The sequence below is a fragment of the Apostichopus japonicus genome, chromosome 13, assembly GCF_037975245.1.
Source record: "Apostichopus japonicus isolate 1M-3 chromosome 13, ASM3797524v1, whole genome shotgun sequence".
Lineage (NCBI taxonomy): Eukaryota > Metazoa > Echinodermata > Holothuroidea > Aspidochirotida > Stichopodidae > Apostichopus > Apostichopus japonicus.
Window position 1 is genome coordinate 6,020,394 of NC_092573.1, and position 19,887 is coordinate 6,040,280.

General features: G+C 35.5%; 1 protein-coding gene across 3 annotated transcripts; it reads right to left on the reverse strand.

The window, feature by feature from the left end:
• Positions 1–381: 381 nt before the first annotated feature.
• Positions 382–19,794, reverse strand: LOC139978378 (E-selectin-like). 3 transcript variants are annotated; one of them, XM_071988561.1, is made up of 6 exons: positions 19,348–19,531; positions 9,363–9,392; positions 3,280–3,447; positions 2,386–2,565; positions 1,775–1,957; positions 382–1,455 (listed from the first exon to the last, which is right to left on the reverse strand). In XM_071988561.1, the coding sequence occupies exons 1-6, from the start codon at positions 19,397–19,399 to the stop codon at positions 1,382–1,384; spliced, it is 687 nt and encodes a 228-aa protein (XP_071844662.1). In that variant the 5' UTR covers positions 19,400–19,531; the 3' UTR covers positions 382–1,381. The 3 variants fall into 3 exon arrangements, with proteins under 3 accessions (XP_071844662.1, XP_071844661.1, XP_071844664.1); XM_071988560.1 differs by lacking the exon at positions 19,348–19,531 and adding an exon at positions 11,077–11,243; XM_071988563.1 differs by lacking the exons at positions 382–1,455; positions 1,775–1,957; positions 2,386–2,565; positions 3,280–3,447; positions 9,363–9,392 and adding exons at positions 12,397–13,625; positions 13,949–14,131; positions 14,558–14,734; positions 15,094–15,258; positions 17,692–17,721 and having other exon boundaries at positions 19,348–19,794.
• Positions 19,795–19,887: the final 93 nt, after the last annotated feature.

Here is a 19,887-nt window from a genome sequence, read left to right on the forward strand (position 1 = left end):
GGACAGGTTGGTGGGTTGGTAGAGATTTGTGGGCCTAGCCCCTCCCCCTTACCCCCCCCCCTCTCCTTTGACTAGGCCACTGGCATTAATTCTTTTGTTCTTTGTCCGTTGAGGGTCTCCGTGCACAGGTATACGAAGTCAAATATTTCTTCAAATTTCGTTATAGGTCTCCCTGGAGTGTAACACATACACATGCACAAGAAATTTAATGCTGGATATGCCAATAGAATGGACATAGAGTTGTTTATTGAGTGACAAAATCTGAACCATATTGCTTCATTGTATAGTCCACTGTAAGTTTGTACATCCAATCTAAGTTTGTACAATTGCGTAATCAGTTTTCGGCACACTTAAAGCAGAAGAAATACACAAAAAAGAAACTTTCAAATCAACCGGGAGGTTTTATTTTAAGAAGCTGAAAAAGTACAATTTGAATAAGATAATGAGCAAAATATACAGAAGTATACTTTAAATTTTCTTAAGCCTTTTTTTTTAAATTTGTTAGCTGGAAAGTTTTTATTTGTGGCTACTTTTAATGTTAACTTTTGAAATCTGTGATCAATATATGATCACCAAAAATACATTATATTGGATTAACGTGTATACTTTTATTTAATCCCGCAAATGATATTTATCAGTCACTATGCGGTACTTTTACAACATGTTTACATGTGACGTTAGCTTGAGAGAAGTTAAAGTTTTGAATGGGACGTTAGCCCTATATAGCTGCTATATGGAATGAGAGTATAGACACTTCTTGTTTTCAGGTTTTGTTTTAAGACTGTCACAAGTCACAGAAAACAAAATATTTACTCAAACTTACGGTTGATAAACTGTCAATTAACGCACAAGATGATACACTTTGTTGCATCGATTAGTTTCTCGTTGATTCTGAGAAAAAGTATTTAGTTTATAGATAATACAGCCCCAGAACCTCTTGAAGCAAATTTATATTGGACGTAACAATAGCTTTCTACGGTTAAAGCTTTAGATATTAGAATGTCCACCACCTCAGTTATACAAATATGATAATAAGGTATGTTCTGAATTAAATCAAGTTCATTGCGTCAAATCACCACTTTGATAGATAAAAATGAAATTGCGACTCAGTTTAGATTCAAATTCACGTAGTCCTCCGAGCAAGTTTTGTTAGGCTGCTCTTCATATGGACCTAATCAAACTTCAGTCTCTAAGCTACCTTGAAAATGCAGATAATAATTATCTATTCACTTGAAGTATACATAAAAAAAATATTAAAAATTAGATACCGGCAGACTACATGAAAACTGTGTAATACTAGAAACATACAAATATAAAATTATATGGAGCAACCATAAATTTCTGCAAGTTTCGCAAGGTATGCGGGCTACAGCTGGACCCGTTACATGTTACTCGTCACGAGGCCCATCGCGAGAGAGACTGTGACCAGATACAATGCACCAAAAAGGATATTACCTAACAAAGAAAGAAAAGAGAGAAGTTGCTATATGTTGTAAGCTTATCGTAATTAATATTCAAGTTTATAAAGCTCTTTGCACATTTCAAAGTGTTATTTATCTATCATATGATTATCATTTCGATGACAATTGGTCTTTGTAATCATGGTCACAAGCATTAGGGGATGGGATAGGGGGAGGGGGTGGAAAGGAGACCGGAATACCGTAACAAGAATTTTTCTCCTTATATCTTCAGAGGATTCGTTCATCCCTCATATTGATCTATATACGGGATATGTTGAATGATTGGTTATGTTTTGCCTTTGACTATCACTCACCTGCACTGCATTTTGGTTCGTTGTTCCATAAACCAGTATCCTGACATGTTATAACTTCGGTAGTGATGTCACCGCCATCTCCAATAGTGAAACCTTCATCACATTCCACCGTTGTTGTATCATTTGCGTAGACAAAAGCAGTCGGACCTTTCCCATTTTCAATGTCAAAGGTTCCACATATTACTAATTTAACAATAAAAAAGAAATCATTTTTTTCCCACACTGAATGTTATTACTGACTGTAACATGTATAACACAACGCGTGTAAACAATATATAATCTTGACAAGTGTTCCTTAAACCTTCACTTTATATAATTACGTTCCTGTTGCAGCCTTTTTACCATTATACGCTTTGAGCATAACTTTATTACTTATGCATACAGCTCTCTACCACGTGGAGTCCCTTTCTAGCCAGTGCCCAGGGGAAGGGGTGGGGTGCGTTGTACCCCAGGTTATAAGACAGACTGCTCGAGACTAACCATTAGTGGTGGTCCTATTTAGCACTATTAACCGTTTGCGTTCCTCGATGCAAGGTTGTACCTTTAGTGAGATGCTCCTAGACAGTTACTAAATGTATATTATTATTCAAATCATTTGCAAAATATCTCACCGATACACTTCGGCAAATCTACAGGATCCCATACACCTGGGGCTTTGCATGTTGCATTGGTTGGACGGCTTTGTTTGTTTTCACCACTGCAAGTAAATTGCACCACTACGTCAAAGTCAATCACGTCACCACTGGGATTTATCGTGACGTCATCACCGAAGTCACTTGTTGAGCAATTGCCTATCAAGAAAGGAATATTATTACAAAGTGAATGTATAATTATATATATATATATATATATATATATATATATATATATATATATATATATATATATATATATAAATATATATATATATATAGGCTATACACAGGCTATATAAAGCACACACACATATATATATATATATATATATATATATATATATATATATATATATATATATATATATTTATATCGGCGATCATCAGACAACTCGAGTTACAACATGCTGTAAATTACAGTATAGGTATACAATATTATATTTTCTATACATCTATGTAATGCGCACTATTGCAGCAGGAAGTGAATTGAATCTTTGTTATAAATAAGATATATATAAAATATACTATAAATATTATATATATATATATATATATATACATATATATATATATCATATATATATATATGTATGTATATATATATATATATATATATATATATCCGTTAAGATTCTATTCATTCGTATTGACATTATACAATTCGTTAACAAAAAATAAACCTCCTTATTAAACAGGGAAAAGTTGATCACATCATCTTGGCTACGTTTGTATGACTAAACGGCACGTGATTGTCGGCTCAGTACTATAATCGTGCAACATTGTAGTATTCTAAAATATCCAGGCTATGTTTAAATGTGTGTAATGATTACAACAGTAGAGTGACAATGATGTTATAAAGCTTATACTTACCACATGATGTGCTCAGGTTTACTGACCATGTACCTTCTAGACATTGTATGGGCACGACTTCGGCTGATACACCCCTACAAGTAGCATTAGCATTAGCTTGGTCGGCGTAACAAGCGTCAACGATTGGATCGAGCGTGTAACTCGAGTGTACAGCGGTCTTTGAACATCCTTTTCAAAAGGGGGATACAGAAGTTGGCAAAATGTTTGAAATGATAATGTATTTGACCATATTCTCTTGCCGACACACCATTGCATGTAAATTTTCGTTAACAATAAATCAAGGGACTATATGGACGCAATAAGAAACACAACTACCCTTACTCAAATTCCATATCTGGTTTTATATCTGGCTATATCTGGATAGATAAAGTTTGATATGGCCATATAAAGCCAGATATATCTTGATATAATTGTAATCCAGATATCCATATCAAGTTTGATATGGCCATATAAAGCCAGATATAACTGGATATAGAGTCAATCCAGATACGCATATAAAGTTTGATATGGCCATATAAAGCCAGATATATCTTGGTATAATTGTATTCCAGATATCCATATCAAGTTTGATATGGCCATATAAAGCCAGATATATATTGGTATAATTGTAATCCAGATATCCATATCAAGTTTGATATGGCCATATAAAGCCAGATATATATTGGTATAATTGTAATCCAGATATCCATATCAAGTTTGATATGGCCATATAAAGCCAGATATAGCTGGATATAGAGTCAATCCAGATGCGCATATAAAGTTTGATATACAGTAGCCATATAAAGCCAGATATTGGTATAATTGTAATCCAGATATCCATATCAAGTTTGATATGGCCATATAAAGCCAGATATAACTGGATATAGAGTCAATCCAGATACGCATATAAAGTTTGATATGGCCATATAAAGCCAGATATAACTGGATATAATTGTAATCCAGATATCCATATACATTTTGATATGGCCATATAAAGCCAGATATAACTGGATATAGAGTCAATCCAGATACGCATATAAAGTTTGATATGGCCATATAAAGCCAGATATATCTTGGTATAATTGTATTCCAGATATCCATATCAAGTTTGATATGGCCATATAAAAGCCAGATATATATTGGTAAAATTGTAATCCAGATATCCATATCAAGTTTGATATGGCCATATAAAGCCAGATATATATTGGTAAAATTGTAATCCAGATATCCATATCAAGTTTGATATGGCCATATAAAGCCAAATATATCTTGGTATAATTGTATTCCAGATATCCATATCAAGTTTGATATGGCCATATGAAGCCAGATATATCTTGATATAATTGTATTCCAGATATCCATATCAAGTTTGATATGGCCATATAAAGCCAGATATAACTGGATATAGAGTCAATCCAGATACACATATTAAGTTTATCTGGCCATATAAAGCCAGATATATCTTGATATAATTGTTAGCTAGATATCCATATCAAGTTTGATATGGCCATATAAAGCCAGATATAACTTGATATAATTGTAAGCCAGATATGCATATAAAGTTTGATATGGCCATATAAAGCCAGATATATCTAGACAATCCAGATAGGCATATAAAATTTTATCTGGCCTAATAAAGATATAAAGCCAGATATAACTGGACATAGAGTCTATCCAGATATGCAGATAAAGTTTTATCTAGCCATATATAGCGAGATATAACTGAATATACATTTAAGACTGTGTGCTCTTACATAGTGTATTTATACAGAGATATACCATGCCCTATGTTTAGTACTGCACATATTTTAATGGTAAAGCACCTACAGTGCACACTACTAGTCAGAGGGGGTATAAATTGGTTACTTGATCTATCTGGGTTGCTAGGCAACCACAGGATGATGGAAAAAGGATGACTCAGAGGGTAATTAAGCGTGAACATGGAGGTAAAAACAGACCTCCATGGTGTGAAAACCTTCTTTGGAACAAAGGACATATGTGTATTGATACTCTGGGATCGAGTGAGATAGGAAAACAGTTTACACATGGAAGGGGTAGAGAACAGAAGGAAATTTAATAGAAAGAATTGGAAGGGTGACTGGGTGATGGAGATTCGTAAAAAATAACCTATTGAGTTAGGACATTGGCAAAGGATTCTATAGTGAACTGAACAGTCAGAAGTAAGGAAGAATATTTTTGGAACGGATGGAAACAACATATTTGGGACTGATCTTCAATACTGAATGGAACATATATCGCCCTCCTGGAACTTATTTACTAAAGCAAATATATCAAATACGGAAAGAGCACACTGCAATTTAATATCAACCTCTACAGGACCACAGAAGAATAAAGAACTCAGCCTTCAAGTATTTTATTGAACAGCAGTCAGTTTATGACCATAGCAGTCGGATTAGGTAACAGCAAGGAGCTTTTTGAGCGATATGTTTGAGGCCAAAACTGCAGATTCTTAAGTCCAAGATAAGTTGATCTTTACCTCCAAGTAAGCCCTGCTTTTTTTGGTCTAATTGTCTGGAGATGGGTTTTTTCAGACACAATTTGAAATGATTTTGAAATCTCTCTCTAGTTGGAAGCATTGTGAGTCATAAATAAAACTATGTGTCACAAAAAAAAGTTATGTACACAATTGGGTTTGGAATGTGCTGGGAATAAAGTAATCCCAACTTTATGTCTACTCTTCGTCATTGTTTTGAAAGTTGTGTCGATGAAAAGGACTCGCAGACCTTGCAGAGACTGAAGACAGCATAGAGACGGCAGAGTGATGGGCATTTTGTCATGAAGCAAGCTTTCGAGTGCCAATTTATTCGTGGACCACTTTATCATGCCAGGATATTTTATTCTCTTAACCATGTATTTTTGTTCTGACGGTCATATTGCCTCAATAATCGTCTGAACAGAAGACCCTTTTTTAATATTAGTTTATTATTTGTAAAGGCTTGGACATACTGTGGGTAAGGTGAAACAAGAAAAAGAAAAATACCTGCTGATGGATCAAACAGGAAATGTAATTAATGGCCAGATAATTAAGCAGTAAATAAAGAGTTGCTTTATATGAGCCATATATTGCCCTTATTTGGTTTCAAATTATATTTCTTTACAATCGCCAGATGAAGTTCTGGCACGGATGAAGCCACTTTTTTTAACTAGTTCAATCTGGATTTATCATAATATGGGACAGTAATGGATTTGCCAAGGGCAATATATATGGATGTGGCATATATGAGCCAGATATGGATTTGCCATATATGAGCCAGATATGGATTTGCCATATATGGGCCAGATATGGATTTGCCATATATGGACCATATCTGGTCCAGATAAAAAGTGACCCATATAAAGTTTTATCTGAGGCAGATATGGCCTTTATCTTATATCAAGTTATATCTGCCCAATTCTTGATATGGCCAGATATAAATTCCATATATGGCACAGATATGGGCCAGATACAAATTGCAATATATGGGCCAGATATGGATTTGCCATATATAAGCCATATATGGATCTGCTATATATGGGCCAGATATGGATTTGCCATATATGGGCCAGATATGGATTTGCCATATATGGGCCAGATATGGATTTGCCATATATGGACCATATCTGGTCCAGATAAAAAGTGACCCATATAAAGTTTTATCTGAGGCAGATATGGCCTTTATCTTATATCAAGTTATATCTGCCCAATTCTTGATATGGCCAGATATAAATTCCATATATGGCACAGATATGGGCCAGATACAAATTGCCATATATGGGCCATATATGGATTTTGAGTAAGGGTATTTAATAATAAAACAACAAATACATGATCAAAAACCTGGCTTGTCAGACTTGTGTCACTGTAACAACAATTGGAAAGCAAGGTTTTCTCTACTTAAAAAAAATAAATAAATAATTAAATAAAACAAAAAGAGAAACACAACCACGACAAACAAAGACGAACTCAAATACACACAAAACCAAACGATGCTATATGTTGTTATACTGCTTCATCACACGAGGGATAAAATTATTCCGGGACGAATTGTCTTCAGTTTAGCATACTTATATAGCAAATTTAGTGGGCGCTATAATGGTCTCTCCAAATATTTCCTCTCGTTAAAGTCTCAATGTGTGTTTGCCAAATTTTTCCTTAGACCATTCCAGCTAACTGCACTGATTGCTCAGTGAAAATAACACCGTTCTTTGCAATTTTTATATAAATAATCCTTAATTTTATTGAGTTATTAGTCCCTTAATATTTTGAGCTGAATTAAATTCGCCAGATTATTTAACGAGTCCGTAGAATCTGCAATTTCAATCAAAATTTGCAAGCCCCGCCCAACAGATCATGCGCCAATCAAATCTCTCTGTTTTGTTTACGACCGTTATAGGCTAGGCTAATTTTAACTTTCGTGGTTAGTCTATGTTAGGTCAATTCTTTTGAATAGTATCTTTCTTTCGGTCTTTACCGATGTAGATTGAGAAATTGTGTCATTTCCTTCCATTGCAAGGAATAAACAGGTGTTTTCAAACGTTTCCTCCGTGAAATTGGGTCAAAACTGGACGATACGAGTATATATAATATAGGTTACATTTGTGTAATGAACATGCTGATATGGGCGGTCGCAGTGATCTTACCGTAAAACGTTCGCGCCATAAGGGCAACAGAAAATAAATTCCTTTCTTTCGATTGCGACAGCTTTTCTCCATTAAACCCACCTAGTCAGAGTGCATTAAGAATAAGAAACATTGAATCTGCTTCGGAAGTTTGTTTTCCGAAATTCATCAGAAAACACGTATTGTTATCATTACATTGTATAGAGACTGGATAATGTTAACGCAGTTCGAATCATATACGCATCATAGCCTATATATATATATAATACTTCATAGCGAAGAGGGAGTGGCCTTAAGGTTGCTGGAAAAGACTCCCGTATAGGGGATCGGGTAAGAGATCGAGAAAAGGGTCATCCGCAGCATTGGTTCCAAATTTATTGTAATTTTCTGTCTTTCTTTGAGCTACAAATGTTAGATTGTACGGTGTGAGTGGTATACGATGTCTCAGAACCGTGGAAATATAGTGTAAATTGACATGTTTGGTCGACATTTCGATTAACTTTGATGAAATTTCCGCATTTGATATGAAACTTTGTTTCTTCTATCCAAAAATTTTCTTTTGTTTGATCCCAAGATTTCAAAATTCTCCATCTCAAAAATTTTGGAATTTGCTATTTGAATTTTGATTAAAACGTTTGATCTGAAACTCTCGATTCTTATTATCTCGAAATTAAGAATAACATCTCGGAATGTTAAACATTTTTATCTCAAAATTCCTTTTTTCTTCTTTCATTCTTTCACTTACAAGTACATTAAAATCGAGCAGGTGATTTTGGTAAATTCGATGCTTCTAACCGAAGAATCTCCGAAAATTATCTTCCTAGTTACAAAAGTGGAGAAAGACTCTCCACTCTTCCCTAACCACCACCCCCCCCCTACCCTCGCTGCTATCCAGCCCGTGTCTACGTCAATAGGCAGGGATGGGATGATGTGTGAAAGTGGGGGGGGGGAGGGGCACCTGGTGTAGATGTTAAGAAGAGGGGGTGAGAATTGTTTGGATTTAATCAAGCCAGTATAAGATGTGATATGGTGCGATATTTATAGGTTATTTACCAGTACTATAGTTGTGTATTAAAAATGTAATTATGCTATCTGCATAAAAGTGTTGCCAGATTTATTAAGCGACAGAAAAAAAGTAACAAATGATTTTAAATAAGAATCGTCACAATGGGTCGATCATTTTTTGTAGCTTTTTATCGCAGAGTTGTCAGTATCGCTGTGGCATAACCAACCAACTAACCGACCGAATTGGATAACAAAGCCAACTCCAGGTCTTGGGGACATTGGGAGGGTAAAGTGCCTTGACCACCCCCCCCCCCTCCCCCCTCGTAATCCCACTTTCAGAATACACATTTTGTTGCAGTTATACCGGCAGATAATTGATAGTGCAGTTAGCTTAACATAGCAGCCTCTCGAAATGGTGAAATCCAAACTTTGAAGAAAAAAATTAACAAAGATAAAAGCAGATTTTGAGTGTTCCTTACCTCCATCTGGACAGTCTCCTTCACTGGTAGCTGTGACAGCAGAAAACAAAGCATTTATTAATAAGGCTCTCAAAGTTCAATACATAAAGGGGGAGACAAATTTCAAATACCCCGACCGAGTATGGAAGGAACTTGAAGATTTATGGAAAAGCCAGGGTCAACAGGAAGGGTGTTATGTGATCTTTAGTGATCCACCCCCCCCCCCCAAAAAAAAGAAAAAAAAAACAACATGAAAAGTTTAGACGTCAAATGATGCATACTGAGACACATTCAGAATATACATTGTACTAATAAATACTTTAGAATGTTTGAGTGAGATTAAAGGAGTTAAGAGGAGGAGGGAGGATCAACCATTGGAACAGCGCCTCATGGCGTCCAGGGCCTGATCGATGTCGAGGAGAGGGCGGGAGGGAAAGGCCATCTGCACTATACCTTTTAAGCATGTCACTGCAATGCCACTGGATATATCATCGTTTTTTTAATTTTCTTTTACTTTGATCTCATTACTTTTATGCAATCTACCGTATATAAGAATGACCGTTTACAACCGACCTTAACGGAAACGAATTTCCTAACATTTTTCAATGTCAAATATGTAACTATGCTAACCGAACGACGGGGAACTCGTCAGAATATGTCATGCGGGAAACATCAGCTTAGAACATTTTAGTGCCGACGTGTCTATTGCAAATTCCACATAGACCTTCGTGTCTACTGCAATCTCCATATAGACCTATGCTAAAAATGTAGCGGTTCAATGTGTAACATTCATAACAGCTGTAATGTCATTTTAAGCAGAAACATAATATTTTGTTTTTAATTTGATCCGTGAAGGGCAGCTGTAAATATCTGATATTAAAATATTGATCTGTTTGAATGCCTTCTTTTTTTATGGGGGGGGGGGGGTGGGGGACCACAGTAGATTGGCTAGTCCTTGACAAGTTTGATACTAAATAAACAGAACTAAAAAATGTGATTTTTTATGTAGAAAATTTAGAAGGTTTAATGACTAATTCATTTCGTCAATGAACTGAAAAAAAGGTAGGGTTATAGACTTATTAAGAAATTGAGATTTGAAAAATATGTGGAAACTCGAAACCTTATTCGTCAAAATCATGAAAATAGATCGTCAGAAAGAACTTGATTTATTAATCTAATAACATTTCATTGCCTTTTTATTCTTAATGTTCATGTTTGGCTATAAATATTATCATTACATGAAAGATTGAGTTTATGCAGTGCCCACCCCCACCCCGTCCCCCTCACAATCAACCAAACAAACACACGCACACAAGCGTTAATGACACGTATTCTTAAAACGTGTATCATCTTATCACCCATCTGAAACAGAATCAACGTTAGTAACATTTCCAGTGTAACCGCATAGTCGCATGGTGTATATACTATTCTACCATTTCTCTTTAAGTGCACAGAAACTTTCAAATCATCGTTTCATAATAACATCAACTATTTTCAAGCATGGTTCTATATTCACATCAACATTTTTAAAAATGACAGTCTTATCAGTGACCGGCTTTAACACTAAATATCTCGTTTCTAGTTTACACAACGAAACAAACCTGTTGCCATATATTCTATAACGTTGCTGAAGGTTGATTTTTTAACATTGGAGATTGGTATAACTTTCATAGATAATATCTATTAAAATCCATATCAAAGATACGAGAAAAAAAAGAAGGAATTCTTTACTCACCAAAAGTGCCGAACAGAATAAAGACGACGGATACACAAAACTGAAGATTCATGATTTTAATTTTATTGTTGACTTGTTTTGTTTTGTTTGAAAGACAAAAACGTGTGTACACTTCTTGCTAAGTTATTGCAATGCGTTCGCTCCTGATGTTTCGATACGAATGATTTAAGTTTCAATAACGCATTTACAAACCGTAGACGAATAATTTATAATAGGTTATTTTTGAATATGACATATGGATATATGGTGGCCGTGTGCAAAAAACAGGGTTAGTTGAGGGCGCAATAAGTTTAGACATCAATAGTTAAGATTTGCACCGAACAGAACTATCTATATATGTTTGTTTGTCTGTCTGTCTATCAAAAAACAGGGTTAGTTGAGGGCGCAATCAGTTTAGACATCAATAGTTAAGATTTGCACCGAACAGAACTATCTATATATGTTTGTTTGTCTGTCTGTCTATCAAAAAACAGGGTTAGTTGAGGGCGCAATAAGTTTAGACATCAATAGTTAAGATTTGCACCGAACAGAACTATCTATATATGTTTGTTTGTCTGTCTGTCTATCAAAAAACAGGGTTAGTTGAGGGCGCAATATGTTTAGACATCGATAATTAAGATTTGCACCGAACAGAACTATCTATATAAGTCTATCTGTCTGTCTGTCTATCTATCTGTCTGTCTGTCTGTCTGTCTTTCTGTCTGTCTATCTATCTATCTATCTATCTATCTATCTATCTATCTATCTATCTATCTGTCTGTCTATCTATCTATCTGTCTATCTATCTAGCTATCTATCTATCTGTCTGTCTGTCTGTCTGTCGGTCGGTCTGTCGGTCTGTCTATCTGTCTGTCTATCTGACTGACAGACAGACAGACATAAGTATAGATTTTCCCAGTACAATTTAATTTCTTTGTGGGAGGGGGATTGGTTGGTAAAGATTTGTGGGCCTAGCACGCCCCCTACTCCGCCCCACCCCCCCCCCCCTTGACTAGGCCACTGGCATGCATACTTTTGTTCTTGTCTGTTGAGGATCTCAGTGCGCAGGTATTCGAAACCAAATATTTCTTCGAATTTTGGTAAAGGTGTCTCTGAAGTGTAACACATACACATGCACAAGAAATAAAATGCTGGATATGCCAATAGAATGGACATAGAGTTGTTTATTGAGTGACAATAGCTGAACCATATGAACTTTTACGTGCATCTGCTTCATTGTATAGTCCACTGTAAGTTTGTACATCCACTGTTAGTTTGTACAATTGCGTAATCAGTTTTCAACACATTTAAAGCAGAAGAAATACCAAAAAAAAAAGAAACTTTCAAATCAACTGGGAGGTTTTATTTTAAGAAGCTGAAAAAGTACAATTTGAATAAGAAAATGAGCAAAATATACAGAAGTATACTTTAAATTTTCTTAAGCTTTTTTTTTTTTTAATTTGATAGCTGGAAAATATCTATTTGTGGCTACTTTTAATGTTAACTTTTGAAATCTGTGATCAATATTTGATCACCAAAAATACATTATATTGGATTAACGTGTATACTTTATACCTAATAATAAAATTGCCACTACAACAAAAGGTAGGAAAATACATTCAATGTTTACATGGTAACCAGTGTACTATTTACCAGTCGGTACATAAGTAATGACATTTACATCGACTTTGAAAACCTCATTCACTGCACCTTATTGTCTTCAATGCCTTTCAAGCTGTAAATTTTCTCTCAATTTTCCTTCTCATTATAACCGAAAAAGTTTAATGTACACTATTAACCTAAGAAATATTGGAAGAGTAATCTGACCCGCATAATATTCACCAAAGTATAGGCCTATATATATGTATCTATGCGCTGGACATTATACTATCCCACGAAATGACAAAAATGATATATAGTTCCATTGGTGTCAAACCAACTCACTTCAGTATCTGCCAGTTTGTCCCATGTAAAATGTCATTTTGTTACCTGAAACGAAGAGTGCATCAAGTCTGTCCCGCTCATACGGGAGAATTGGGGGGGGGGGGTAAGGAGAACGTGCCCCTAAGTTCATCATTTAGAAGTGCCATTTTTTTTAATGAAATGTACCTTTGTCCAGCACCTCATTTATACGAATATGATAATATGGTATGTTCTGAAATTAAATCAAGTTCATTGCGTCAAATCACCACTTTGATAGATAAAAATGAAATTGCGACTCAGTTTAGATTCAAATTCACGTAGTCCTCCGAGCAAGTTTTGTTAGGCTGCTCTTCATATGGACCTAATCAAACTTCAGTCTCTAAGCTACCTTGAAAATGCAGATAATTAAGTTATCTATTCACTTGAAGTATACATAAAATTAAAATTAAAATTTAGATACCGGCAGACTACATGAAAACTGTGTAATACTAGAAACAGACAAATATAAAATTATATGGAGCAACCATAATTTTCTGCAAGTTTCGCAAGACATGCGGGCTACAGCTAGACCCGTTACATGTTACTCGTCACGAGGCCCATCGCGAGAGAGACTGTGACCAGATACAATGCACCAAAAAGGATATTACCTAACAAAGAAAGAAAAGAGAGAAGTTGCTATATATGTTGTAAGCTTATCGTAATTAATATTCAAGTTTATAAAGCTCTTTGCACATTTAAAACTGTCATTTATCTATCATATGATGATCATTTCGATGACAATTTGTCTTTGTAATCATGGTCACAAGCATTTAGGGGGATGGGATAGGGGGGTGGGTTGGAAAGGAGACCGGAATACCGTAACAAGAACTTTTCTCCTTATATCTTCAGAGGATTCGCTCAACCCTCATATTTATATATATACGGGATATGTTGAATGATTGGTTATGCTTTGCCTTTAACTATCACTTACCTGCACTGCATGTTGGTTCGTTGTACCATAGACCAATATCCAGACATGTTATAACTTCGGTAGTGGTGTAACCGTCACCTCCAAAAGTGAAACCTTCATTACATGACACCGTTGTTGTATTACTTTCGTAGGCAACAGCAGTCGGACCCACTCCATTGTCAATTTCAAAGGTTTCACATTTTGCTAATTCAACAATAAAAAAGAAATCATTTTTTCCCACACTGAATGTTATTACTGACTGTAACATGTATAACACAACGCATGTAAACAATATATAATCTTGACAAGTGTTTCTTAAACCTCCACTTTATATAATTACGTTCCTGTTGCAGCCTCTTTACCATTATACGCTTTGAGCATAACTTTATTACTTTTGCATACAGCTCTCTACCACGTCGAGTCCCTGTGTAGCATGCCAACGGGAAGTGGGTGGGGTGCGTTGTACCCCAGGTTATAAGACAAGCTGCTCGAGACTAACCATTAGTGGTAGTTCTTTTAAGCACTATTGACCGTTTGCGTTCCTCGAAGCAAGGTTGTACCTTAGGTGAGATGCTCCTAGACAGTTACTAAATGTATATTATTATTCAAATCAATTGCAAAATATCTCACCGATACATTTCGGCAAATCTACAGGATCCCATACACCTTGGGTTGTGCATGTTGCACTGGTTGGACCGCTTTGATTGAATCCATTACTGCAAGTGAAGTTCACCATTACGTCAAAGTCAATCACGTCACCACTGGGATTTATCGTGACGTCAGCATCGAAGCTACTTGTTAAGCAGCCTATAAAGATAGGAATATTATTCCAAAGTTAATGTATAAATATATATATATATATATATATATATATAGCATATATATATTTATATATATTTATATATATTCATATATATATTCATATATATTTGTATGACATTATACCATTCAGTAACAAAATTTAGACATTCCTTATTAAACCAGGAACAATTGATCACATGCACGTCATCTTTGCTACGTTTGTATGACTAAACGGCACGTGATTGTCGGTTCAGTACTTTAATCGTGCAACATGGTAATATTCTAAATCATCCAGGCTACTAGTTTAAAGGTGTGTAATGATTACAACAGTAGAGTGACAATGATGTTACAAAGCTTATACTTACCACATGATCTGCTCAGGTTTACTGACCATGTACCTGCTAGACATTGTATGGGCACGACTTCGGCTGATACACCCCTACAAGTAGCAGTAGCTTTTTCTTGATCGGCGTAACAATCTAACTCTGGAACGAGCATGTAACTCGAGTGTACATCGGTCATTGAACATTCTTTTCAAAAGGGGGAAACAGAAATTGGCAAAATTTTTGAAATGATGAATGTATTTGAACATATTCTCTTGCCGACACACCATTACATGTAAATTTCGTTAGCAATAAATCAAGGAACTATATGGACGCAATAGGAAACACGACTATTTAATAATAGGACAACAAATACATGATCAAAAACCGGGCTTGTCAGACTTGTGTCACTGTAACAACAATTGGAAAGCAAGGTTTTCTCTACTTCAAAAATAAATAAATAATTAAATAAAACAAACAAAGAAACACAAACAAAGACGAACTCAAATACACACAAAACCAAACGATGCTATTTGTTGTTATACTGCTTCATCACACGACGGATAAAATAATTCCCGTGACGAATTGTCTTCAGTTTAGCATACTTATATAGCAAATTTAGTGGGCGCTATAATGGTCTCTCAAAATATTTCCTCTCGTTAAAGTCTCAATGTGTGTTTTCCAAATATTTCCTTAGACCATTCCAGCTTACTGCACTGAATGCTCAGTGAAAATAACACCGTTCTATGCAATTTTTATATAAATAATCCTTATTTTTATTACAAGTTATTTGTCGTTAAATATTTTGAGCTGAATAAAATTCGCCAGATTATTAAACGAGTCCGTAGATTCTGCAATTTCAATCAAAATTTGCAAGCCCCGCCCAACAGATCATGCGCCAATCAAATCTCTCTGTTTTGTTTACGACCGTTATAGGCTAGGCTTATTTTAACTTTCGTGGTTAGTCTATGTTAGGTCAATTCTTTTGAATAGTATCTTTCTTTCGGTCTTTACCGATGTAGATTGAGTAATTGTGTCATTTCCTTCCATTGCAAGGAATAAACAGGTGTTATCAAACGTTTCCTCCGTGAAAATGGGTCAAAAATGGACGTTACGAGTATATATAGGTTACATTTGTGTAATGAACATGCTGATATGGGCGGTCGCAGTGATTTTACGGTAGAACGTTCGCGCCATAAGGGCAACAGAAAATAAATTCCTTTCTTTCGATTGCGACAGCTTTTCTCCATTAAACCCACCTAGTCAGAGTGCATTAAGAATAAGAAACATTGAATCTGCTTCGGAAGTTTGTTTTCCGAAATTCATCAGAAAACACGTATTGTTATCATTACATTGTATAGAGACTGGATAATGTTAACGCAGTTCGAATCATATACGCATCATAGCCTATATATATATTATATATAATACTTCATAGCGAAGAGGGAGTGGCCTTAAGGTTGCTGGAAAAGACTCCCGTATAGGGGATCGGGTAAGAGATCGAGAAAAGGGTCATCCGCAGCATTGGTTCCAAATTTATTGTAATTTTCTGTCTTTCTTTGAGCTACAAATGTTAGATTGTACGGTGTGAGTGGTATACGATGTCTCAGAACCGTGGAAATATAGTGTAAATTGACATGTTTGGTCGACATTTCGATTAACTTTGATGAAATTTCCGCATTTGATATGAAACTTTGTTTCTTCTATCCAAAAATTTTCTTTTGTTTGATCCCAAGATTTCAAAATTCTCCATCTCAAAAATTTTGGAATTTGCTATTTGAATTTTGATTAAAACGTTTGATCTGAAACTCTCGATTCTTATTACCTCGAAATTTAGAAAAACAACTCGGAATGTTAAACATTTTTATCTCAAAATTCCTTTTTTCTTCTTTCATTCTTTCACTTACAAGTACATTAAAATCGAGCAGGTGATTTTGGTAAATTCGATGCATCTAACCGAAGAATCTCCGAAAATTATCTTCCTAGTTAAAAAAGTGGAGAAAGACTCTCCACTCTTCCCTAACCACCACCCCACCCCCCACACTTGCTGCTATCCAGCCCGTGTCTACGTCAATTAGGCAGGGTGGGATATGATGTGTAAAAGTGGGGGAGGGGCACCTGGTGTAGATGTTAAGAAGAGGGGGTGAGAATTGTTTGGATTTAATCAGAACCCTATAAAATGTGATATGGTGCGATATTTATAGGTTATTTACCAGTACTATAGTTGTGTATTAAAAATGTAATTATGCTATCTGCATAAAATTGTGGCCACATTTATTAAGCGACAGAAAAAGTAACAAATGATTTTAAATAAGAATCGTCACAATGGGTCGATCGTTTTTGTAGCTTTTTATCGCAGAGTTGTCAGTATCGCTGTGGCATAACCAACCAACTAACCGACCGAATTGGATAACAAAGCCAACTCCAGGTCTTGGGGACAGTGGGAGGGTAAAGTGTCCCCTGACCACCACCGGGCCCCTCCCCTCCTAATCCCACCTTCAAAATACACATTTTTTGCATTTTACCGGCAGATAATTGATTGTGCAGTTAGCTTAACATAGCAGCCTCTCGAAATGGTGAAATCCAAACTTTGAAGAAAAAAATTAACAAAGATAAAAGCAGATTTTGAGTGTTCCTTACCTCCATCTGGGCAGTTTCCTTCACTGGTAGCTGTGACAGCAGAAAACAAAACATTTATAAATAAGGCTCTCAAAGTTCAATATATAAAGGGGGAGACAAATTTGAAATACCCCGATCGAGTATGGAAGGGACTTGAAGATTTATGGAAAGGCCACCAATAAACAACATGAAAAGTTTAAGTCGTCAAATGATGCATAATGAAATACATTCAGAATATACATTGTACTAATAAATACTTTAGAATGTTTGAGTGAGATTAAAGGAGTTAAGAGGAGGGGGAGGATCAACCATTGGAACAGCGCCTTATGACGTCCAGAGCCTGATCGATCTCGAGGAGAAGACGGGAACTTTGGAAAGGCCATCTGCCCCTACCCTTTGGGCATGCCACTGCAATGGATATATCATCGTTTTTGACTTTTCTTTTACTTTGATCTCATTTCTTTTATGCAATGTACCGTATATAAAAACGACCTTTTGCAACCGGCCTTAACGGAAACGAATTTCCTAACATTTTTCAATGTCAAATATGTAACTATGCCAACCGAACGACGGGGACCTCGTCAGAATATGTCATGCGGGAAACATCAGCTTAGAGCATTTTAGTGCCGACGTGTCTATTGCAAATTCCACATAGACCTTCGTGTGTACTACAATCTCCATACAGACCTATGCTAAAATATGTAGCGGTTCAATGTGTAACATTCATAACAGCTGTAATGTCATTTTAATTAAAGCAGAAACATAATATTTTGTTTTTAATTTGATCCGTGAAGGGCAGCTGTAAATATCTGATATTAAAATATTGATCTGTTTGAATGCCTTTTTTTTATGGGGGAGGAGGGGGGGGGAGGTGGGGGACCACAGTAGATTGGCTAGTCCTTGACAAGTTTGATACTAAATAAACAGAATTTAAAAAATTGATTTTTGACGTAGAAAATTTAGAAGGTTTATTGACTAATTCATTTCGTCAATGAACTGTAAAAAGGGTAAGGTTATAGACTTATTAAGAAATTGAGATTTGAAAAAAATATGGAAACTCGAAACCTTATTCGTCAAAATCATGAAAATAGATCGTCAGAAAGAACTTGATTTATTAATCTAATAACATTTCATTGCCTTTTTATTCTTACTCTTCATGTTTGGTTATAAATATGATCATTACATGAAAGATTGAGTTTATGCAGTGCCCAACCCCACCCCTTCCCCTTCACAATCAGCCAAACAAACACACGCACACAAGCGTTAATGACACGTATTCTTAAAACGTGTATCATGTTATCACCCATCCGAAACAGAATCAACGTTAGTAACATTTCCAGTGTAGCCGCATAGTCGCATGGTTTATATACTATTCTACCATTTGTCTTTAAGTACACAGAAACTTTCAAATCATCGTTTCATAATAACATCAACTATTTTCAAGCATGGTTCTATATTCACATCAATATTTTTAAAAATGACAGCATTATCAGTGACGGGCTTTAACACTAAAAATCTCGTTTCTAGTTCACACAACGAAATAAACCTGATGCCTTATATTCTGTAACGTTGCTGAATGTTGATTTTTAACATGGAGATTGGTATAACGTTCATAGATAATATCTATTAAAATCCATATCAAAGATACGAGAAAAAAAGAAGGAATTCTTTACTCACCAAAAGTGCCGAACAGAATAAAGACGACGGATACACAAAAGTGAAGATTCATGATTTTAGTTTTATTGTTGTTTTGTTTTGTTTGAAAGAAAAAATCGTGTGTACACTTCTTGCTAGGTTATTGTAATGCGTTCGCTCCTGATGTTTCGATACGAATGATTTAAGTTTCAATAACGCATTTACAAACCGTAGACGAATAATTTATTATAGGTTATTTTTTAATATGACATATGCATGGATGTATGGTGACCGTGTGCAAAAAAATACAGGGTTAGTTGAGGGCGCTATATTTTTATTCATCGATTGTTAAGATATTCACCGAAAAGAACACAAACCGAACATATTTATATGCTACTGTACACTAAAGACTTGCATAAGTTAGCAGGCTGTGTAGGCGGTAGTTTTAACTTGATAAGAGATAAACCAATAAAAACTTGTTAAATGAGTGCAGGATTCATTACTCTACTAGTTTAAGGTTTTGAGATACGACCTTTTAAACATGAAAGGCTCATCAATCAACATGAATGGGGGTATCCTGTT